General features: G+C 39.0%; 1 protein-coding gene across 5 annotated transcripts in view; it reads left to right on the top strand.

The window, feature by feature from the left end:
* Positions 1-21,373, top strand: part of ATP2B1 (ATPase plasma membrane Ca2+ transporting 1) — a 66,133-nt gene that overhangs the window by 41,518 nt on the left and 3,242 nt on the right. For 3 of the 5 annotated variants that reach the window (XM_040594191.1, XM_040594190.1, XM_040594192.1), the window contains exons 10-20: positions 999-1,241; positions 3,660-3,901; positions 6,523-6,760; positions 10,151-10,330; positions 10,414-10,501; positions 10,787-10,893; positions 12,797-12,988; positions 13,194-13,407; positions 13,538-13,749; positions 16,373-16,480; positions 18,402-18,584. In XM_040594191.1, coding sequence (XP_040450125.1) covers positions 999-1,241; positions 3,660-3,901; positions 6,523-6,760; positions 10,151-10,330; positions 10,414-10,501; positions 10,787-10,893; positions 12,797-12,988; positions 13,194-13,407; positions 13,538-13,749; positions 16,373-16,480; positions 18,402-18,584 — 2,007 coding nt within the window. Of the gene's footprint in view, positions 1-998; positions 1,242-3,659; positions 3,902-6,522; positions 6,761-10,150; positions 10,331-10,413; positions 10,502-10,786; positions 10,894-12,796; positions 12,989-13,193; positions 13,408-13,537; positions 13,750-16,372; positions 16,481-18,401; positions 18,585-18,908; positions 19,063-21,373 lie in introns of all 5 variants that reach the window. The other 2 variants (XM_040594194.1, XM_040594195.1) reach the window with 2 other exon arrangements.

Genomic DNA, 21,373 nt, shown 5'->3' with positions numbered 1-21,373 from the left:
GTGTTGAATATTGTAAAGATACAGCTTTCTATTTTATTGGAGCATGAGTTAAAAAATATGCTGTATTTGTTCTCTTTATTTTTTTACTACTTCAGCATGCTGGGACTAGTTATTGATCTGAAAATCTAATTGTAAAGACAATGGCTGTTTAGGCTGTGTTCTAAAACTTAATAATTTAAAGCACTAACCAGTAGTGGCCTTGGTATTGTATCATTTGAAGTTACTCTAGCTCTCTAAGGTTGAAATGTACAAACTTGTGAAGTAAAGAATTTAAAGTGATACTTAACCTATGAGACTTGTGTAGTCCTTGCTGTCTTAGCTGAAACATCAGTCTGCTCCTAGTTTGTATTTGACTTGAAGTCTTACCCAAACATCATATGAAATGCGAGAGTAAGTCTGTAACACAGCTTATTTGAGCTTGTAAGCAGGAAGACTGTTTAGTATCTGGTAAAGCTCGGTCTGTACCTGTCCTCTATTTCTAAATATCATAAATTATTTGCTCCTAATGGTCTGAATATTATCAGTAGTCAGTGTGACATGCAGATACAGGAGACTTAAGGCTGTATTTATGAACGTTGTTCAAAATGAAGTTTACTGTGACATAATAGACTTAAAGGAATCCTTACAGAATGTGCCATCTACAAATTCTTCCTCTAAGACAGGGGTCCTCAAACTTTTTAACCAGGGGCCGGCGCGCAGATGCAGTGGCAGGCAGTCACCTGCGGCTGCTTGGTTCCCCCCCAACGCCCGGGGTGGGGTGGGGTGGGGTGGGGGGGCGGGGAGGTTCTGTAAATACCGGGGGCCAGATTGAGGACCCTGGGGGGCCGTATCCAGCCCGCGGGCCGTAGTTTGAGGACCCCTGCTCTAAGATGTTAGATAACTTAAAGGCTGAGTAACTTCTGAAACTGCTGTGTAAGTAAGACTGGACACCCTAAATGAGAATTTCTGAAATGTAAAGTAATGGTTATGGATAGCTGTTGACTGCTTTTGTTTCCTAGAAAATGATGAAAGATAATAACTTGGTGAGACACCTGGATGCATGTGAAACGATGGGCAATGCGACAGCTATTTGCTCAGATAAAACAGGAACATTGACCATGAACAGAATGACAGTGGTCCAAGCCTACATCAATGAAAAACATTATAAGAAAATTCCAGAACCAGAAGCTATTCCAGAGAAAACTATGGCTTACCTTGTGACAGGAATTTCTGTTAATTGTGCTTATACTTCCAAAATACTGGTAAGTGGACTTCTTCATTCAAATCAAGGTAACTAAAAAACTTCCTCAAAAGATGCAAATTGTCTGGTGGCCACATGGTAGGCAGTTAAGTGTTAACACATGGCAAAATGTAGTGTAAGGTATTTTGTACCTGCTGTAAATTGCTCAACCGTTCATTTGAGACTAAACTTCAAAAATAGTTTATTTCAGTTACAACTTAATTTAGGTTTTGAACTGAAAAATCAAAGATGCACTCTCAGGAAGATAACTTCCTTTAAGTTCAGTTTTGTCTAGATTTGTTTTTATAAGTTGAGCAGTTTACCTTCCTTGAAGAGCATCTTGGCTTGATTTGAGTGCTACTACAAAGTAAACATGTAAGAGTAGCATAACATTAGCATGTAATGAGAAAATGCAAGTACAGATGAGGATTTTGATGGATTTTTATTCCAGATACTGTTTATGAGTTTGTAGGATTTAGAATTGTGACACCTTTGATGATAACTTGTTTGAGACTTCCAAAGTAATTTGAAATAAAGAGTATTGGACTTAAGATATTTTAAATAGTGAACTATTTAGCACTTGTGTGCTGTTTGTTGCAACTCCAAACATAGTTTCCTTGCTGCAGTTATTCCGATGTGTTGCATAACTTATATTCTTTAAAGCAGTTAAAATAATCATTAGGATTTAGCTTTAGAAAATAAACTACCACTTCCAGATTCAGTAGAAACCTCCATTATGAATGCTTTGTACAGGAATAGCAGTAAAACCTCAGCCCAAAAGCTACTTTTCAGCCAATAAAGATGGTATCTCTCCAAGAAGTTCCTCAATAGCAGTACTTGAGGTAGCGCATGGAGATCACCAACACAGATTTCTCTGAAACAAGACTGAAATGCTCCTAATGAGGTACAGCATGTGAGGAGTTTCAGTCTGTTTTCTAAAGATGTTTCTTTTAAATGTAGCTGCATGCAAACTGACCAGGTCCCTCACTCCTACAATTTTAGTCAAATCACATCCATTGCAGTCAGAGTGAGTCTGTTCTACAGAATCAGAGGGCTGAAAGGAACCTCTTGAGATCCTCTGGTCTATCCCCCCCTGCTCAAAGCAGGGTCAGCAAGAGGACATTGCTCAGGGCTATGTCCAGTCAGATTTTAAGAATCTCAAAGGATGGAGACTCTGCAACCTCTGGGCAACCTGGTCAATTATTTGACCACCCTTAGATTAAAAGATGTTTCCTTGTGTTGAAGTAGAGTTTCAAGGGTTTCAGTTTGTACCCATTGACTGTTGTCCTCTCACTGGGCACCACTAAGAAGTCTGGCTTGGCAGTCTTTACTGTTGCCCCACCTACCTGCCCCATTCAGGTATTTAATATATATGGATAAGTTTCTCCCCCAGAGGCTTCTCTTCTCCAGGCTGAACAGTCCCAGCTCTCAGCCTCTCCGCATATGTTAGATGCTGCTCCAGTCCCTATATCATCTGTGTGGCCCATGGCTGGACCTGCTCGTGGATATCCATGTTTCCTGTACTGCGGAGTCCAGAACTGGACATGTTAAACTGCAGATTAAAGTGGACATTCTGAAAGTGTGAGCATTCAGTACAGCTAAACCCAAGATCTTGCAGCTCTGAATGATGAAAATGGATTACTGACTTGTGATTAATACAGTTCAGCTCTAGCTGCTTGAGGCATGTCAGGCTGAGAAAGTGCAGCTTCTGCCTTTTTACTACAAACCACGCTGCAATGTTATAGCTCATTGCTATAAGATCAGAAATACCTTGAGAGAAATACTCCTTGACTTAAAGCACTAGTACGTGCATATTCCACATCGCTGAGATAAGAATTTGTTCTGGTATTGAAGGGTTGGAAACTTGTTTCTGAACTCCTTCCAGATAAATAGGCCGTGGCCTGGAAAACAGAACTTGTGGTGAGGCTTAAGAAGCTTAAAGACTTAGTTTGTTAGTAGAAGACTAACAGGTGATGTGATCATAGTGTAAGTCATTGAGGAAGAGTTATTACAGGAGCAGATAATTTAGGAGAAATAGTGTTATTTAGCTTGCTAAAATCAAGTTTTAAGTAAACCTGTCTGTACTTTTTTATGTGAAATAATTCTTCAGGGACTGTGCTCAATTGATCAGATAGATATTTCAAGTAATGGAAAATGCCTTTTAGAAAGGTCATGTTGGGGTTGGATACAAACTTAACAGGTGATTTTGGGGTCTGACAAAGGGATGGAAAGATCCTGAAACAGGTACAGAAGAAGTTACTCACAAAAGCCAGCACTATGACTTTGGCTCATGACTCAGGAATTTATAGAGTAATCATTGCAAAAGTGAAATTTCCCCCATCCCAGAGCTAAGCTTGGTCTTCGCTTCCTTGTTTTCTAAATGCTGTTTCAGTAGTTCATAATTTAACCTGATCAGTGAAGGTTCTTGTTCTTCTTGCAGCCTCCTGAAAAAGAAGGTGGCCTACCACGTCATGTTGGAAATAAAACTGAATGTGCCTTGCTGGGATTACTCTTGGATTTAAAACGTGATTATCAGGACGTAAGAAATGAGATACCAGAAGAGGATTTATACAAAGTGTACACCTTCAACTCTGTTAGAAAGTCTATGAGTACTGTGTTAAAAAACTCCGATGGCAGTTTCCGGATATTCAGTAAAGGTGCCTCTGAGATAGTTCTTAAAAAGTAAGAAAAACTACTATTGTAATTCAGCACTTAAATTTGGCTAAGTGTTGTGATAGATGAGGAGACTGAAGTGCTAAACAGCACTGTGGCATAGCCAGTTAAATATTTCTGTTGTTCACAAACAAGTGCAGCAGTCCCATGTGATTGCAGCCAGCTTCCTAGCTTGTCTCCTTCAATTGTTTGACTTTCTACACTAACATGGGTAAAACTTAGCATTTCGGTCACTGATTCTCACACCCCAGCCATGCCCTCCTCCCCCCTACTCCCCACCCCCCAAAAAAAATGTCTAAAATTCCAGCAAAGATTTGTACCTTTGAAAAGTGATAACTCTTAACTTCAAAAGACTCTGTAAGTTGGTGTGCAAGTTGATCATTTTAACAGGAGGTTGAACTTGGCCAATGGAGAAACTTAAGGGGTTTTAATATGAACAAAGCAAATTGCTTCCTTAACCATCTGCCCATCTATAGAGGATTTATTAGAATAGGATTAGACTATTAGTGAGAGAATAAGTCACCACTGGGACAAACTTTAGGTATGAAGAAGGCTGCGGTAGCTCCTGACTAGGTGAGGAAAGAAGTCAAGCATCATGTTTTCTAGGAACAGCACTTGTAGCCAGTCTGGTTTTGGTTCTAATGTCAGACTATTTCTAGTCTGAGTAGCGTATAAATTCTGTTAATCAGTTCAATTTACCCTTTTGCTTGCTACTAGCCCCCCAGATCATAAGCTAGAAAAGTACTAATGTACTAAATGCACATCTTCTCCTCTACTTAATGCTGACAACAAAAGGTCAGTCTTTAAAGGGCTCTTGTTCCTTTCGATATGGATCTTAGATTTAGATGTGAATTTTTTCATCACTAGATTTTAAAGCCAAGTCTCATCAGTGAATAAGTATGCCTATACTTGCATGACTTCTACCTTTAGAAATATTTTGTACCTTATTATCTTATTGAGCAATTGAACTGTAGAAGTTGCTAGAACTCATGCAGCCCAGACTCATGCAGTCAGTCCACTTGGCTTCATAACTGAGATAAGAAAATAAATAATTTGGCAAACAACAAGAAAACCTAGACTGATTTGGATACTATTGGAACAATTGCAACTCCAGAACTATTTCAGAATATGCACCAACTAGGGAAAAAGTCTTATCATCATCACTTTATCCACTACCTATGCAGTGCCAGAAATTAATCTCGGAGCTTGTAACCTGGTTTGTCTATTGTGCGGCTCATTCTTTATTATAACATGTTTAAGCTTTCAGTGCCTAAAAACAGTCATACGTGAATATTTATAAGACACAAATTAGTCACTAATAAGTGTAGAAGAAATCTAGTAAACTTTTTTTTCAAGCAGAGCAGTTGCATTCATCTTTCCTTTATGGTCAAGCTGAATATTTGAAGTGAGTTTCAATTAAATCTTTATACAAAGCTTATTGGCTTCCATTTAGTCATCTTGGAATGCTTTGAATTTTTTAAAATCCCTTTGATTGCAAGTAACACAAGATATCCTTAGCCACAGCTGACACTTGAACAGATAACCAGAATCAGAAAATTCAGATAGACTTCAAATTTCAGTTATGAATACTATGAAGCTTTAAGGGACTGCTTCGTTTTCATTTCCTGGCTGAGGTAGAAACTTTTATCTGTGTATTGCACCCGGGAATTCCCTAAACCCTCCGACTAAATACTTAAATCTAACAGTAGTCACTTTAGCAGATCTGCCAGGTCTGAATTTAACATTTTTTTTAAAGTCATAAACTCTTGTGTGTTTTTCAGTGTCACATCAGTACTAATTTGTAAAACAAATGCTTGTGGCATTGCTTTATGACAAAACTTTGCTAAGGATGCAGGTGAACAAGACTAAACTTAGTGTTCAAAGTATTTGCTAGTGTTATGGCATCACTACTGGTAAAGTATATATGCTGCCTATGAAAGCAGTGGTATCTTTGGCAACTAAAAGAGCTTGTGTTGTAGTGCTAGAGTACTTAGTGTTGAATCCAGTCTCTATACAAACATTTTAATCAGATTTAAGTATTCATTTTTAATTTAATTCTTCACATTTACAAGAATTCTGACAGATGCTCTTTGAATTCTTTGCACTTAGATTGAAGGGTGCAAACCTTACTACTTTTAAGGATAGCAGTGCCAGAGTTTGCCTTCAGTGCTGTAAGTTTAGTGCTTACAGCTGTTTAAGCACCAGACGCATGTTCTGGAAGCATACTGTACTTCTGAGACTTGTATAACTGTTAACAAGGTGGGATTATTTTGTTGAACTTGAAATGGGTTTGGCTGACTCAACCAGTGCAGACACCAGTATGTTTACAAACGCTGGAGGAAATTGATACTTCTGGGAGGTAACTAATGTTTGTATCCTAAATTCATTGGGCATTATTTTCAGCCTAGGATGACTGACTTGGTTAACTTTCTACAGCTAGTATGTTTTGCAATTGGGAAGAGATTAAGTGCATATGGAGAGGATTACCTTAGAGGTGCTGCTACTGGCTTTTGTGTGTATATGTGAGTCTAGTAAAAACAAAGTTTGTGGAAACTTACTGGAGTTGACTAATAAGCTGTTGAATGAGTTTAACTTCTGTTATAGTTAACTCTTTAAACCTTCCTTTTCAGGTGCTTCAAAATACTGAGTGCTAATGGAGAGCCCAAAGTATTTAGACCTAGGGACCGTGATGATATTGTGAAAACTGTAATTGAGCCGATGGCTTCTGAAGGGCTCAGAACAATCTGCCTGGCATTCAGAGACTTCCCAGCAGGGGAACCTGAGCCAGAATGGGACAATGAAAATGATATTGTTACTGGTCTGACGTGCATTGCTGTTGTTGGGATTGAAGATCCTGTGAGACCTGAGGTAGGGTCACTGATAAACTGTGGTGATTCTGTTACAACAGATCTTGATTCTTGTTATAATCTCTGCATGATGAACAAGAAGAAACTGAATTTCTGTTTTAGGCCTTAAGCATAGCTGATAAATGAAACCCTGTTTTCTAGGGAGGGAATATTTAATGGAGTTAAAAATGCAGATTATAACTCCTTAATGTCACTTTTGCTGTTAGGGGAGGTATGTACAAACTATTGACTTAAGGCACTTACTGTACAGGGTCTCAGTAGATGGAGCAACTTGTCATGATTTTTACAACTTAGAATATTAGGAATATTGTTTAGAATAATATTAGCCATTGTGCTTGTTGCCAGCTTCTCATGGGGAATGATGTACAGGAGGGTTTGTCACCTGAGAACTGAGGTAAGGGGTCCAGCTTGTGGTTGAGGTCTATGGAGGGCAGTATTTTTCAATAGTGAAAGCTTTTATGCTACATGTAAGTGGAACTCCAGTCTAATCTGCGCTATTGTAACTTCACACTCTCATGGGTGAAGCAGGGGAGTATGAGCTGTAGTTTGTTTCACATAAACATAAATGAAACTATAATATAAACAAAAACATAAATGAAACTATAATATAAACAAAAACATAAATGAAACTATAATATAAACAAAAACATAAATGAAACTATAATATAAACAAAAACATAAATGAAACTATAATATAAACAAAAACATAAATGAAACTATAATATAAACAAAAACATAAATGAAACTATAATATAAACAAAAACATAAATGAAACTATAATATAAACAAAAATATAAATGAAACTATAATATAAACAAAAACGTGGTGGTTGGAGGACATCTTAACATAGCGATCATGAGATGATAAAGTTTTCAGTTCTTGGAGAAGTAAGAAGCAGGGGTCAGTTGAACTGCTACCTTGGGCTTCTGGAGGCCTGTGTCAGAGCCTGGTTGACAGAGTCCCTTGGGAGATACTTCTGAAGGGCTAAGGGGTCCAACAAGGCTGGATATTCTTTAAGAAGGCAGTCTTAAAGGCACAGGAGCAGGCCGTCCCCATGTGCCAAAAGACAAGCTGCTGGGTGAGAAGACCAGCCTGGCTGAACAGAGAGCTTTGGCTGGAACTCAGCAGGTAAAAAAGGAGAGTGTACCACCTTTGGAAGAAGGGGCAGGCAACTCTGGAGGATTATAAAGATGTTGTGAGGTTATGAAGGGCAAAGATTAGAGAGGCAAAAGTGCAATAGAACTTAGACTGGCCACTGCCATAAAAGATAACAAAAAATGTTTTTACAAATACTTTGGAAACAAAAGGAGGGTCAAGGATAATCTTCATCCTTTATTGGCTGTGGCATGGGATTGCTACAAAGAATGAGGAAAAGGCTAAGGTCCTTAATACTTTCTTTGCCTCACTCTTTAATTAGCAAGACCAGTTACCCTCAGGGTACTCCGCTCCCTGAGCAGGAAGACAGGGATGAGGAGGAGCTGAATTAAACCCTTGCAGTCCGGAAGGAAATAGTTAGTGACCTGCCGCTCCACTTAGATGTGTGCAAGTCTATGAGGCTGGATGGGATCTACCCAAGGGTACTGAGGGACCCTGGCAGAGGATCTTGCCAAGCCACTCTCCATCATTTATCAACAGTATTGGGGAAGTCGCAGAAGACTGGAGGTTAGCCAGTGTGACACCTGCCTACAAGAAGGGCAGGAAGGAAGATCCAGGAAACTACAGACCTGTCAGCCTGACCTCAGTGCCAGGGAAGGTTATGGAGCAGATCATCCTGAGTGCCATCACACGGCATGTGCAGGACAACTGGGGGATCATGCCCAGCCAGCATAGGTTTATGAAAAGCAGGTCCTACTTATGAAACGGATCTCTTTCCTACAGCAAGATGACCCACCTAGTGGATGAGGGAAAGGCTGTGCATGTTGTCTACCTGGACCTTAGTAAAGCCTTTGACACAATCTCCCACAGAATTCCCCTGGAGAAACTGGCTGCTCATGGCTTGGAGGGGTGTACTCTATGCTGGGTTAAAAGCTGGCGGGATGGCTGAGCCCAAAGAGTCGCACTAAATAGTTATATCTGGCTGGCGACCTCTCACGAGTGGTGTTCCCCAGGGCTTAGTATTGGGGCCAGTTCTATTTAATATCTTTATCAATGATCTGGATGAGGGGGTTGGGTCCCACCTCAGTACATTTGTGGACGACACCAAATTGGGCAAGAGTGTGGAACTGCTTGAGGGCAAGAAGGATCTGCGCAGGCTGGGCTCATGGGCCAAGGCCAGTTGTATGAGGTTCAACAAGAAGTGCTACGTCCTGTGCTTGGGCCACGACAACCCCACGCAATGCTACAGGCTTGGGGCAGACTGGCTGGAAAACTGCCTGGTGGACAAGGACCTGGGGGTGCTGGCTGACAGCTGGGTGAACGTGAGCCAGCAGTGTGCCCAGGTGGCCAAGAAGGCCAACAGCATCCTGGCTTGTATCAGACACAGTGTGGCCAGCAGGACAAGGGCAGTGATTGTCCCCCCTGTACAGGGCACTGGTGAGGCCGCACCTCAAATACTGTGTTCAGTTTTGGGCCCCTCTGTTCAAGAGGGATGTAGAGGTGCTGGAGCGTGTTCAGAGAAGGGCAGCGAAGCTGTTGAGGGGTCTGGAGTGCAAGTCTCATGAGGAGTGGCTTTGGGAACTGGGGTTGTTCAGTCTTGAGAGGAGGAGGCTCGAGGGGACCTTATTGCTCTCTACAGTTGCCTGAAAGGAGATTGTAGGCAGGCAGAGGTAGGTTTTCTGTCCCAGGTAACAAGAGGAAGTTGCCTCAAGTTACACCAGGGGATGTTTAGATTAGATTATTGGGAAACAAAATTTCACGGAAAGTGGTGAAGCATTGAACAGGTTACCCAGGGTGGTGATGGAATCTCCATCCCTGGAGGTATTTGAAAAATGTGTGGATGCGGTGCTTAGGGACTTAGTTTAGTGGTGGACTTGCCAGTCCTGGGTTAATGGTTGGACTTCAAGATCTCAAAGGTCTTTTCCAACCTAAGTGATTCTATGCAAAGCCAGTACTCAGTACCTTTGATTATTACAGCCTAATATGTCATGAGGATTTTTACAGTATTTTTAAATACTGCAGTATGTGAAAAATGGAGGGGGGAATGATACATGGCATGACATAACAACAAAGCCTCTTTGCCAGAACTGTTGTGTGTGTGTGTTTCAGGAAAAGAATTGTGGTAAACTACATAAATTTTTACAATGTGCCATTAAAACAGTCTTGATTTTAAAGTAGCAGTTATGCTGGATTGAGCCAAAACCAATCTTTTCATTCACATTTCTGGATTTATTCAAATTACATACAGTCTCTGAGCCTGTGGGTTTCTTGTGTTTGGGTTTTTTTTTCCTTACAGGTACCTGATGCAATAAAGAAGTGTCAACGTGCAGGCATAACTGTACGTATGGTCACTGGTGATAACATTAACACAGCTCGTGCTATTGCTTTAAAATGTGGTATTCTGAATCCTGGTGAAGACTTCCTGTGTTTAGAGGGCAAAGACTTTAACAGGAGAATACGCAATGAAAAAGGAGAGGTAAGCATACTGACTAAGTACAGTACATAAACAGATATTCCGCGTCGCCTAACTGTAAAATGTAACCAATGCTGTTTTTGCAGATAGAGCAAGAGCGAATAGATAAAATTTGGCCAAAGCTTCGTGTTCTTGCAAGGTCTTCTCCCACTGACAAACACACTCTAGTAAAAGGTAAATAAAAACTATCTGTGCTTTTAAGTAAAGCTAGATTTTATTTTCTGCTTCTAGAAAAATATCTAGGACCTAGCAGTGTGAAATGTCTGTAAGCGTGTCTTCATTTGCCAGCTGATTTTTTTTTTTGTATCGCTTGAGAAATGGAGCCACCAGCTAGAACTATCTGTTGTGATTTTTTTTTAATGATGACTCTGAGAGACAAAACCTGGGTTTCTCTTTTCAGATTTGATCTGCTGTGTTATCAATTTTGAACTGTAACACCGAGATGTCATTTTATTTTAGGTATAATTGACAGCACTGTCTTTGAGCAGAGGCAAGTTGTAGCAGTAACTGGTGATGGTACCAATGATGGTCCAGCTCTGAAGAAGGCAGATGTTGGTTTTGCTATGGTATGATTTTATTTTATTAAAATCTTCAGTATTTTGGAGAACCTGTTTTGATAAAATAACTTATCAAATCACTTAAGATTATACAACCTTGCTTGTTTCATGAGCCTAATATACAACTAAGTTAATGGAGTCAACATCTCTCACACTTAATACTTTTTCCTCCTTCCTCAGTTTTCCAAATTAACCATGTTTTTATTTTATGGAAAATGTCCTTAAAAAACACAGATCCCCAGTCACTTGAGAATAAAAAATTTTTTACACAAAGGTTTGTTGAAAAATGTAGGAACAGAATTGCTGATACTGAAGATTTCTGAAATGAGATCTGTTCAACACAAGGGAAAATTACTTTAGGTGGCAAATAGCATACTGTGGTGACTTTGAATAAAGCTTATATGCAATATGGAATGAGCTCATTAATCTGTTTTCCATGAAATTATGCATAGGAACAGAGAGACTATAATGAGAGAGTGCCAGCTGATGTTTACCAATGGCTTTGGAGGCTATACTAAGGTACATCTCTAGTACAACTGAAGTAACATCATTTAGTAACAATCTAGGATCTTCATGTGTCTAAAATGGTTTGTTAAATTACTTGGTTTTCTCAGTTTAAACTCTCAACTACCCTTTCAAATGGTAGCCAAACCAAGTCTTGGCTTTTAAGTGTTAGTACTAGATAATCATGCCTTAAGTATGTAGACTTCAGCTTTCTTCTGTCTCTTTCAAAATGCTGCAAGACAGATTTCTCAAGCTTCCTCTTGCCTCAAGATTATTCCATAGTCTTAAGCTGGAAAGGTACAGTTTGGTGCTAGTAGGTCCTTCAAGTCTTTAAAAACTTTTAATAAGCAGTTGAAAGGGGAAAAAAAAAACACCATACTCCTCCTACACCACATGCAGATGCACTAAGATGCTAAGGGAAAAACAGGAAGAGTTTTCTGTCATTTTCAAGGAGATTTTTCAAAGTGTACCTTACAAATTTGACAGCTACATATGAAATGTTCTCTAGACTAATGGTCTTGTTTTAATGAGTATCTTTTTTCTACTATTGTATAGTTACTGTAGTTGGCCCTGTCAGGGGCAGATTTATTTTCATCTTCCAGAATTTAAATGTTTTCTGCAGTTGCTGTGTTCATCTTTGTAAGAAACTAATTTCTCTAACTGCTTATCTAAATAGCATTTAAAATACACCATCTAGTATGTGCTATTTAATGGTACCTTTGTAAGATGTACAGATAGCTGTGCAGGGGGTGACTCATTTCCTTGGGAAAATAATGTATCACAAATAACGATCATTAAATTTGCTATTGAGTTAGTGTTTTTGAAATGCCAACAGCAAAATAAATATCCTATTACTCAACTGTTTGGATACTGTAGGAGACTACAGGTGCTTAAAACTTAATGTCGTATTGCATTGCAACGTCATATGCAGTGACATTGCATGTTCTACTGTTTAATGCCAGTGCTCTCCTGCAAAAGGCTTTCGGTAATGTGTGTCTTTCTATTGTGTTGGGAATATATGCATTGCTCTGCTGCTGGAATCCATATAGCAAACTCATTAGGAGATGGACCAAACTGTAGTACTGCACCATCTGGTGGCCTTTGACTTGAACAGGGTTCAGTAACATTTCTTCAGAACTTACTTGGTGTCTTTATTATTGACTTGAGGATTTTTATTAAGGTTTTTATTTTAAAGACAACAGTACCTTTTTTGTTTACATTCTTCTATGCTTGAGTAGAACCTGCAAGCAGAACTTGATTCAATAGAACTTTAGATGCTAACATTAAAATAGTCCTTCAGACCCAGTGCATCAAAGTGAATGCTGACCAAGGATATCACAGTAGTAGTTCCTATTACATAAGTCAGTGCATGCTATTATATTTCATAGTGTTTTTCTTTTTCTACCAGGGTATTGCTGGAACAGATGTAGCTAAAGAAGCTTCTGATATTATCCTTACAGACGACAACTTCACAAGTATTGTTAAAGCAGTTATGTGGGGACGAAACGTATACGACAGCATCTCCAAATTTCTTCAGTTCCAGCTTACTGTCAATGTAGTAGCAGTTATTGTAGCTTTTACAGGAGCATGCATAACACAAGTACGTACTGGTGGTGGATTGTTTCAGCTAATAAAGGTTGAAAAGGTCATGACTGATTGATTAATTCTTGAAATCAAACTTTCAGTTAAATACTAGTCCAAAGAACATAATGCTTTTCAGAGCATGCCCATGTTGTATAATAAATACTTCTAATAGCTGCAAGTTGTTTACTTATACTGGAGGGTTTATGTATCTGTCTTCATAGGATTCTCCACTTAAAGCTGTGCAGATGCTGTGGGTAAATCTCATAATGGACACGTTAGCTTCTCTTGCCCTGGCAACAGAACCACCCACTGAAGCTCTTCTGTTACGAAAGCCTTATGGTAGAAACAAACCTTTGATTTCTCGTACAATGATGAAGAACATTTTGGGTCATGCATTCTACCAACTTGTAGTGGTCTTCACACTCCTGTTTGCTGGTAAGAATACTGAGGCTTTACAAAGTTATTCTAAAAATTGTACAGACATGTGATTAAAACGAGGGGGTTTTGTTGTACTGTGCATGTAAAGACACCAGTTAAGCTGCTGATAAATGCCTTTCATACACAGGTGAGAGAATTTTTGATATCGATAGTGGAAGAAATGCACCTCTGCACGCTCCTCCTTCAGAGCATTATACGATTGTATTTAATACATTTGTGATGATGCAGCTTTTTAATGAAATCAATGCCCGAAAAATTCATGGTGAAAGAAACGTTTTTGAAGGAATCTTTAACAATGCTATCTTCTGTTCCATTGTTCTGGGGACGTTTGTTGTACAGGTAAGTAAATTCTTGGAGAGGGGGGGAATGCACTTAGTACACTGATTACCTTGGAGTTGCTTACCTTGGAAATGCTAATCAAGTAGCGCCAGGCATTTCATTTCTGCAACATGAAAACCTTCAGTGTCAAACACACTATAAATCACTTGAAAATGCTGCTTGATAGGACTTTCAGGTACAACCTCTTTGAAATTGGTAAAATTGGAATGTAGAAGTATTTGTATTTACGTTTTGAATTTTCTAGTCCTTTAGATTGATCTTCATGTTCTAGTCTCTTGACAAAATATGAAGTTGTATGTCCCATGCTGCCACCCCCATCAGAACTCTTCCTCATACTATCTGCCTGTGTATCTATTTTGCTGATTGACTGGATACCAAGAAAAAATTAATTCCAAATCAAATATGAGAGTAAATGCAGTTTATTATATTACACTATAAGGGGGAAAATGGCATGCAGTATGATAAAAGGAAACAGTACTAGTTACCATGCACAATATGATAAAAGAGCAATAGGAGCAAAGCATCAAATCATTACTGCAAAGCATTACAGAGACTAAGAAAAAGATACATCACCAATTATCACCTTAACATCATCCAGGCCCGTACTTTGGCTGGGAAACCCCCATTGCAGCTGGCACCATGAGTCTCTTGGTAACTGGGAAAATTTCTATATGGTGCATCAACCTGTAGGTGAGGCTTCTGGCCCAGTCCCAGAGCTTGCCCACCTTTATACTCGATGAAAAACAAAAATAGTTTACACACCTAGTGTATACAAAATTTTAAGTTTATGCTAAGTGCAGTCGTGCACTATCTCATGGTTCGTAAGGTTCACACACGTCAGGGACGTTGGCCAGATGCCTGAGCATGGTGGAGTTACTGTCATGACACAGCTGCACACGGTATTTATTGTCTGGATGGTCCTTCTCACATCTGGCTTGTTCGGGAGCTCAAGACAAACACCACCTGCTTATTAAAACTCCCTGAGCTCCCTGTCCACAAGTTAAGCGATCCCTAATTAAAGACAAAGGCTTCTCCATAAGCAGTAATCAATTTAATAAATTTTCTCCACAGTGTCTGAATGGGAGCCCATTTAAACAATTACAGAAAAGTTACAACTTCTCATATCATCTTAACGAGATTAGGACAGGAATAAGCTTTAGAAACTTCAGTGTTGAATTTCTGCATCAGGAAGATAAAAATTGTTATCTTTATTGGTATATATTTTAATTATCTGCGTAGATGCTGCTGGTTTAGGTGGAAAACACTGAAGGTCTAGGGACCTTCTGTTGGTGCATCTAGGTAGATTTGTAAAACTAGTTAGTTAGCTCTTTATAGGCTAACAAATGAATCTGAAATTGAGTTGACACACCGGCACTGAGAAACACCAAGTCAAAATTGAATCTAAACAAAATAGTTTACAAGAAATAGTTTCACCTTCTAAATGGCCTTAATTTTTGATTTATCAGAAGAAATAATCAGCAAATCAGTGTACTACTTTTTTTCAGAACCATCTTTCATTTTAATTTGAGTAATTTTGGACTTAAGATATAACGTACGTCTCGAGCTTTTCCTTAGACTAGGGATTGCATGAAGCTGACGAAATTCATGGTGGTTCAAGCAGTGCAAATGTATGCACCTCTGCTTCACATAAGTTAGTTCACTTATTCACCCAAGTTTAGGATTTTTTAGATGACAGTTCTTCAGAAGCGCTTCCATTTTTAGGGTTGCATATGCAGTAGACTGACTGTTGTTGTGCAACAAAGCCAAATACGTAGAAATTCATTCTGATTGCAACTGTGTTCCCTTTATAAACTTGGCAGACTGAATGCCTTCCCAAATAAGTAATGCCTGAGTTGTCATCTCAGTGTTTTACTCTGTTAGTAAAAGACTATACTCTTGGGCTTTTCAGCTGTCAGGTGTCCTACTTAAGGGTCAATACTGTCTCCTTTTCACACCTGCCCTGCTACTTGAATTGTTGATTCCTCAGGGCAGACTTTAATGCATATAATTCCTATGCAGAGGGATGCCTTGCTTGTTAGGGCCCGTACAGCTTGTTGCAATAGGTAAGTCAGCAGGAGCTCATTTAATTTGGCTTTTGAGATCTCTACCCCTTGCCCCCAGGACTTAATACACAGATGTCATACTGCGATGACTTAGTTTGACACTTAACACTGATGGGATATATAGTAATATTCTGTTGAATTATTTCTGAAATGTTTTGTGTATTGTGGATCTACAAATTCTATTAATGCAAGTTTATCAATCAACTCAGTGCTGAGATGGGTGTTCATATGATAAATAACCACCATAAAATTGTAGCATCGAATACATGCTGTAATTGTGAAATGAAGGGAAAGAACTGCAAGTAAAACTAAGTAGTTAACAGGTTTTTGTGAGTGGTATTTGAAGAATAAATGGGTAGTTCTTGAAATACTTAAAATCAGTAGATGATGGCTTAGTTTGGAAACTTGCTGAAACTGCTGAGATGGTGGAAGTATATGTTTAAAAAGATGGGCTATCCTATTTTCTACTGCAGAGTTGTCTGTAGTGATCTTAAAGCATTATGGAATTTTCTAGTAACTGGTCACTCATACATGTTGTTTAATGATGTTGCTCTTCACAGATAATCATTGTGCAGTTTGGTGGGAAGCCTTTCAGTTGCTCAGAACTCTCGATTGAACAGTGGCTGTGGTCCATTTTCCTGGGCATGGGAACACTACTGTGGGGCCAGGTAAAATAGCTTTTTCAAAATGCCAAATATTTACTTGCATTAGAATACACGGAAAATACAAGTACACTGTCTTTAGCATTTAGATCTTTCAAGTGGACTATATGAATATCTGGAGATTAACAGTAAATACCGATTAAAGTTGACTAGTTCAATAGCTAGGAAGTCCTTAGTTGGATATTCCTTACTCTGACTTTGTCAATTAGTTACATTTCATCACTAGGTGCTATGGTTGGTTTGTGTTTAGTAACTTTTAACTAGAAATAGCTGTAGTTACCTCTTAAATGAAATTACATCTTTTGCCAGATAAGTACTGCAAGTCCTGTAAGAATACAGATGCAATGAACATGTTAATCTTGAAATAGATTTAACAATGTTGAATGGTTTTCTTAAAATCAGAATTGTTAAACTTGCTAGTATTTTCTTGATTTAAAAACTTTCTGGAGTAGCAAGAAATGCAGCAAACCTCATAACAGCTTTCTCTTTAATCTTCATTTGCATAATTATGAAATAATTGGAAAGTTCTCTCACCTATTAAACTATTGCATTTGCATTTTTATTCTTCCCCTCCTCCACTTCCCCTTAAAGTTTCATTGGTATTGCATGCACAGCAGTGCTTGTAAGCAGCAAGCTTATTTACATGAAACTTTAGAGCTACAGAGTTTTCCATTATTAAATAACATAGTTGTCTAAACTTTTCATACCACATGAAGAGTTTTCCATTACGGTTTCTTTCCTTCCATTTTGTAAAGGGCACTTCAGGTTTCAGTATAAAATTGGTAGGGTGAATTTTAGTTGTAAATACGTAGATGCGTATTCTAAAAGCGAGTATAAGCCTTTTTTATAAGGTTCTCTGGAAAATTAATTATTTTAAAAAAAATCAAATAGTGTCACTCTAAGGTTTAAAAGTAGCCTAGAAGAGAATCAAGATGGCTTGAAATACCTTTGACCCAAAGTGTCTTGAAGGGCAAAGCTTCCCTGCTGCGGTTCATGCTGCTCTAGCATCTCATTAAAGTCAAAGAGCTTTTGACTTTCTGAGAATAGTAGAAACTGAAGTGTGATATGGGAGCATTCACAGTAGCAATTTCGGCATGAAGGGCTGTTTATCTTGCTTTTGGAGCAGTCTTTTTCCTCTGCAGCTGCTGAAGTGGTCTTCTAGGTTTGTGGTGATCAAGGAAAGCAGTCTTGGAACTGATCTGGATCTGCTAGATGGGACGTATCAAAAGATGACTCCCCTTAACTACATAGTTCATCAGAATAGCCCTGAAGGTGGGGATGAAAAGGAGAGCTGGAACAGCCGTATATAGCTTTTGTTTAGTTTAAGATAGATAAATGAGTGTACACCAAGTAGCAAAGTAACGATTTGGGATAAGGGTTTTGGAAACATCACTCACCTTGCAAATGGATTGATACCTTCCAGGTCACAAGAGAATGCATGTCTGTTTTGTATTTCTGAATTAACTGTGGCTGCTTTAATTAAATGATGTAGTTCTCACATGAGGTAACATGTTCATCATGCTTGTCAAGCTCCTGGAGCTCTGAAAACTCTATATGCCAGCACACATCTAATCTACAGAATTAATTGTTCTTGTAGCTTCAGTACTGCTCCTTCCTGGCATAGTCAGTCAGTGTTAAAGTGGAATTCTTTGTCCCTGGCAAGGACTTTTTGTTTTCTAGGTTTGTAGTCCAAGTTTAATTTCACACCTCAGTTGAGGTGGTAAGGTTATTCACAGCTTTGCAGCTATTCAGCTGGAGTGATCGCCCTACACTGATCCACTCATCCCATTTACATAATTTGTTTTTCAACTTTGCTAATTGTATGTAGGATATTGTGTTAAGCCTTAAGGTCTGGTATTACTTATATATGTTTTTTTTTAAAAAAAAAAAAGGATAATCCTGATTCATATTTTTCATTCACCGTTAGTTGATTTCAACAATTCCAACCAGCCGTCTGAAATTCCTTAAGGAAGCTGGTCATGGAACACAAAAGGAAGAGATTCCTGAAGAAGAACTAGCAGAAGATGTAGAGGAGATTGATCATGCCGAGAGAGAACTACGTCGTGGTCAGATCTTGTGGTTTAGGGGCCTAAACAGGATACAAACTCAGGTATGGTCTTGAAAAAGGTAGGATGCAGTGAGTGTTGTGAGGGAAATATCGCCTCTCCATCTGCAGTCCTTTGACTAAGGTGGCAGTTCTAACTGGTGTGACAGACTGTCAAAAGTGGGTATGGATGGATGTGTAATCCCTCAGGGTCCTCTGTTTTCTTCAGCTCTAAGTGTAACTCTTGGCCTGTGTATCTGCTCTATGGAAAAAAAAAAGTGCCTTTTTTCTTTACTTTTTGTATGTTATAGATGGGATGGTCCTTTCTCTTGTTCTTTCTCTCTCTCTCTCTTGCTGAGCAAGCTGTCACAATCTCTTGATTCCTTGCAGATGGATGTAGTGAATGCTTTCCAGAGTGGAAGTACCATTCAGGGGGCTCTAAGGCGGCAACCCTCCATCGCCAGCCAGCATCATGATGTAACAAATATTTCTACCCCTACACATGTAGTGTTTTCCTCTACTACTGCTTCTACTACTGTGGGGTGTGAGTGTGTGTTCCTAAAGTGCATGAAATTAACATTTCCTAATTCACGTACCTAACGTTTCTCATTTTCTCCTTAGTACTTAAAATAATCGTTCAGGCTTTTATAGAGCTCTTCCACAAAGTGGAGTCCTCAAGACTTTTTTTTCTTAGAGGGCTGAGAACAGGTGGAACAGTTTCAACAAAAGACTTTAATGTGAAAGCTGTGAGCCTGCACATCCGTGCCTTCATCCATTCATGTACAGAGGGATGTTTAAGATAAATGGGAAAACTGTTGTAAATTTTCGAGTATATGCCTCTTAGAGTGACTTGCATTGAATAAGTGAATTAACTGCATAATCATGGACCCAGGTCAAAAATAGATGTCTTGCGCTGCAGCACAAATCATATTTAAGGTAAACAAGCTGATGGGGAAAACAGATGGTATGTTAAAAAATATGAATGTAGTTAGAACATGGAACACTAAATGCATTTTCTTTGTAGCCTGTAAGGAACTTCTGAATCTCTGCTGGTTTTGGACCTTTTTAACTGAATAACACAACTTTCTCAACATCAGGAATCAGGTGGCGAAACAAGGCTTCTAAAATGTGTCAGAAGAAACACTTAATTAGCTAATATAAAAAGGAAAAAGGCGTTAAGTACTGAATGGTGAAACTTACATTTAAATCTGAAGGCTTTTTTTCTCCTCTAGGTTCTTCTGGCAGCAGTGCATAAACCATCAGTGAAAGTAAAAAGTTTGTCTCACCTTAATTCTGCCCTCTTTATATTGTGCTCTAAGTGGCATTTCAGTTTCAGCCTTCCTCTTTGTAGAGGCTAGAGATGTAATTATTGCGTATGTAGGCTTAAATTCTGGAGTCTGAAGATCCATAACAGTTGCAGTTGAATACTTATAGTAATATCTATTGTTAAAAGAGTTTTTAATCTTAATTATATATTACATGTTTAACTTCCATCTCTAACTTCCTAAAGACTGGTTAAATAATTGTTTTTTAAAATAACTCCGAGAGGGCTTGTTGTTCCTGTTCCCCTCCCACCCCCGGCTTTTTTAAACTTTCAGATTGCCAGATGGATGAAGACCCTTAATTTCGGGAGCTGTCTTAAATGAAACGTTCTCTTCTGGTTTTGTTTTTTCTCTTGGCTTGGCCAGAATTCCTGTGTGAGCTTGTGCAAGTATTTGCCTCTGTACTTGTTCTCTATTGGTGAGACAGGTACTTACCTGCCTTGCAGTGGTATTGAGCAGCTCAGCTTACAAATTTGTGTGCCTCAAGAACATGAAATGAAAAGTAGATTTAACAATTCAGGGTGCACAGGATGGCATCTCCTAGTTAAAATGCTAATTAGTAACCTGTATCCCTAACTACAGTCAAGAACATTAATTAGACATTCAGAATTCTCTAGAGAAGCAACTTCATGCCATGCTGCCATTTGAGCAGAATCTAATGGGCACTGCAGCACCTCGTTGCATCAAATGGCCAGTGCGGATATGGAGCTACAATAGCAGAGAACTAGTTTTTGATCCTCCCTTAGTACGGCCTTCTGCTATGCCCTCCAGGAGAACAACTTCTGATAACTAATACCTGTTAATGGGAAGCAGATGTGTTATTTCATTGTGTTTCTCTTTTGGAGCTCTTTGGAAAAATAGTTCAGCTGTTTCTATGAATAAGTCTTCAGCAGCCATCTGGCTGGGAGGATGTGGCGTGCTTACTGCATTCCTTGCTATTCTGGTACTAATATGAGGAAGGCCTGATGACAGTATAAATTACACATAACAAATTGTCTTGTTTGCTCCTCACTTTATTTATAGTCACACCTCTCGTCTGTCTTGAGTAGTTGAAAATGAAGTGTTCAAAACACTAAATTTATACTTAAATAAAATTTAAGATGCTGACAGTCTGGTTTCTGCCTTCATGCCTGGGCTCTTTGAGGGTCCTGGGTTCACAGGACTGTCTAGACCACTTGTTTTAGTACCCGTTCTGCATGGGAATCGAGTCTTTATTGTGGGTATGCTTATATTCCGATGATAATTACAGCTTTCCTGTTAAGCCAAAATTTGTTTTCCATTACTGCTTATGTTCTAAGTTACCATCTGTAAGCAATAAAAAACCAGCCCCATGAGGCAGTCATATTTCATTTTGCCACATAAATCAGTGGCACAGTGGGATGCAACATGCCAAATGAAGGCAATGCAAACTTTTAGTCTGGCACTGTCACCGCTGGTTTTCTTGGTAAGTGCCAAGACAGTTTATGCAGCTTGCTGGACTTGTTTAAAGCTTATGTAGCATTCCAACCCCTTAACAGTCTGCTCAGTTTTTTC

The sequence above is a fragment of the Falco naumanni genome, chromosome 5 (assembly GCF_017639655.2).
Source record: "Falco naumanni isolate bFalNau1 chromosome 5, bFalNau1.pat, whole genome shotgun sequence".
Classification (NCBI taxonomy): domain Eukaryota; kingdom Metazoa; phylum Chordata; class Aves; order Falconiformes; family Falconidae; genus Falco; species Falco naumanni.
The sequence above is the reverse complement of the archived record's forward strand: the minus strand, read 5'-3'. Positions and strand labels throughout refer to the sequence as shown.